Genomic DNA, 909 nt, shown 5'->3' on the forward strand with positions numbered 1-909 from the left:
CAGTGCCCGCCTGCAGCCTAGGGCTGAAGGCGCCGCAGGAGCGCGAGGCCGTGCGCGTGCTGCTGCACTGCTGCCTGCAGGAGCGGGCCGCCAACCCCTTCTACGCCTTCCTGGCGGGCAGGCTCTGCGCGCACCACCGCAGGTTCCAGGTCAGCCGCCCGCGGGCGCGGGGTCTCCCCGGGGGCCGGGGGGTGCTGCGGTCTGACTTTTCCTTCCCCCGGTGGTCAGATGACTTTCCAGTTCAGCATTTGGGACAAACTGCGGGAATTAGAGCGCTTGCCCGCCACCGGCCTGGCCAACCTGGCCCACCTGGTGGCCCACCTGCTGAAGACGAGGGCCCTCCCGCTCTCCGTCTTGAAGGTCTGGCGGGGGCGATCCTGGGCGGAGGAAAGCGGGGTGGCGGCTGCAGGCGCCTCCGGAAGCGCGCGGCCTGGCTCCCCACCCCCGGGCCGGCGGAGCTGGGGTGGCCTCCCCAGGGGCGGGGCCCTCGGCTGCTGCAGGTGTCGGGGGTGCGGAGGGGGCGGGTCCTCATGTTCTCTCTGCCCCGTTCTCTAGGTAGTTGAGTTCAGCGAACTGGACAAACCCAGGGTCCACTTTTTACAAAAAGTGCTGCATCAGCTCTTAATGGAAACCGAGGCCGAGGACCTCGCCTTGGTCTTCGCCAGGTATGCTCCCTGCGGCCGCCCCCGGGGTGGGGCCCCGCCCCCAGAGCAACTCCCGGACCCGGCTGTGACCGGCCGCCTGCGAGGGCCCCAGCCGCGGGCAGCCTGCTGACCTGGCCTTCCCCCGCAGGGTGGCCGACAGCCCCAAGCTGGGCCTGTTCCGCGAGGGCCTGAAGCTCTTCATCAGCCACTTCCTGCCGAGGCGCGCGCAGCACCTGAGCGCCGAGGCCGCGGGCCAGCTGCGGGA

General features: G+C 71.0%; 1 protein-coding gene across 1 annotated transcript in view; it reads left to right on the plus strand.

Moving 5' to 3' along the window:
- Positions 1-909, plus strand: part of NOM1 (nucleolar protein with MIF4G domain 1) — a 16,394-nt gene that overhangs the window by 6,377 nt on the left and 9,108 nt on the right. Inside the window, exons 2-5 of the mRNA XM_004694395.2 lie at positions 4-149; positions 229-360; positions 556-665; positions 793-903. Of these exons, the coding sequence (XP_004694452.2) occupies positions 4-149; positions 229-360; positions 556-665; positions 793-903 (499 nt within the window). The remainder of the gene's footprint in view (positions 1-3; positions 150-228; positions 361-555; positions 666-792; positions 904-909) is intronic.

Source organism: Condylura cristata, unplaced genomic scaffold (genome assembly GCF_000260355.1).
Source record: "Condylura cristata isolate star-nosed mole 26May11 unplaced genomic scaffold, ConCri1.0 scaffold00042, whole genome shotgun sequence".
NCBI classification, from domain to species: Eukaryota; Metazoa; Chordata; class Mammalia; order Eulipotyphla; family Talpidae; genus Condylura; species Condylura cristata.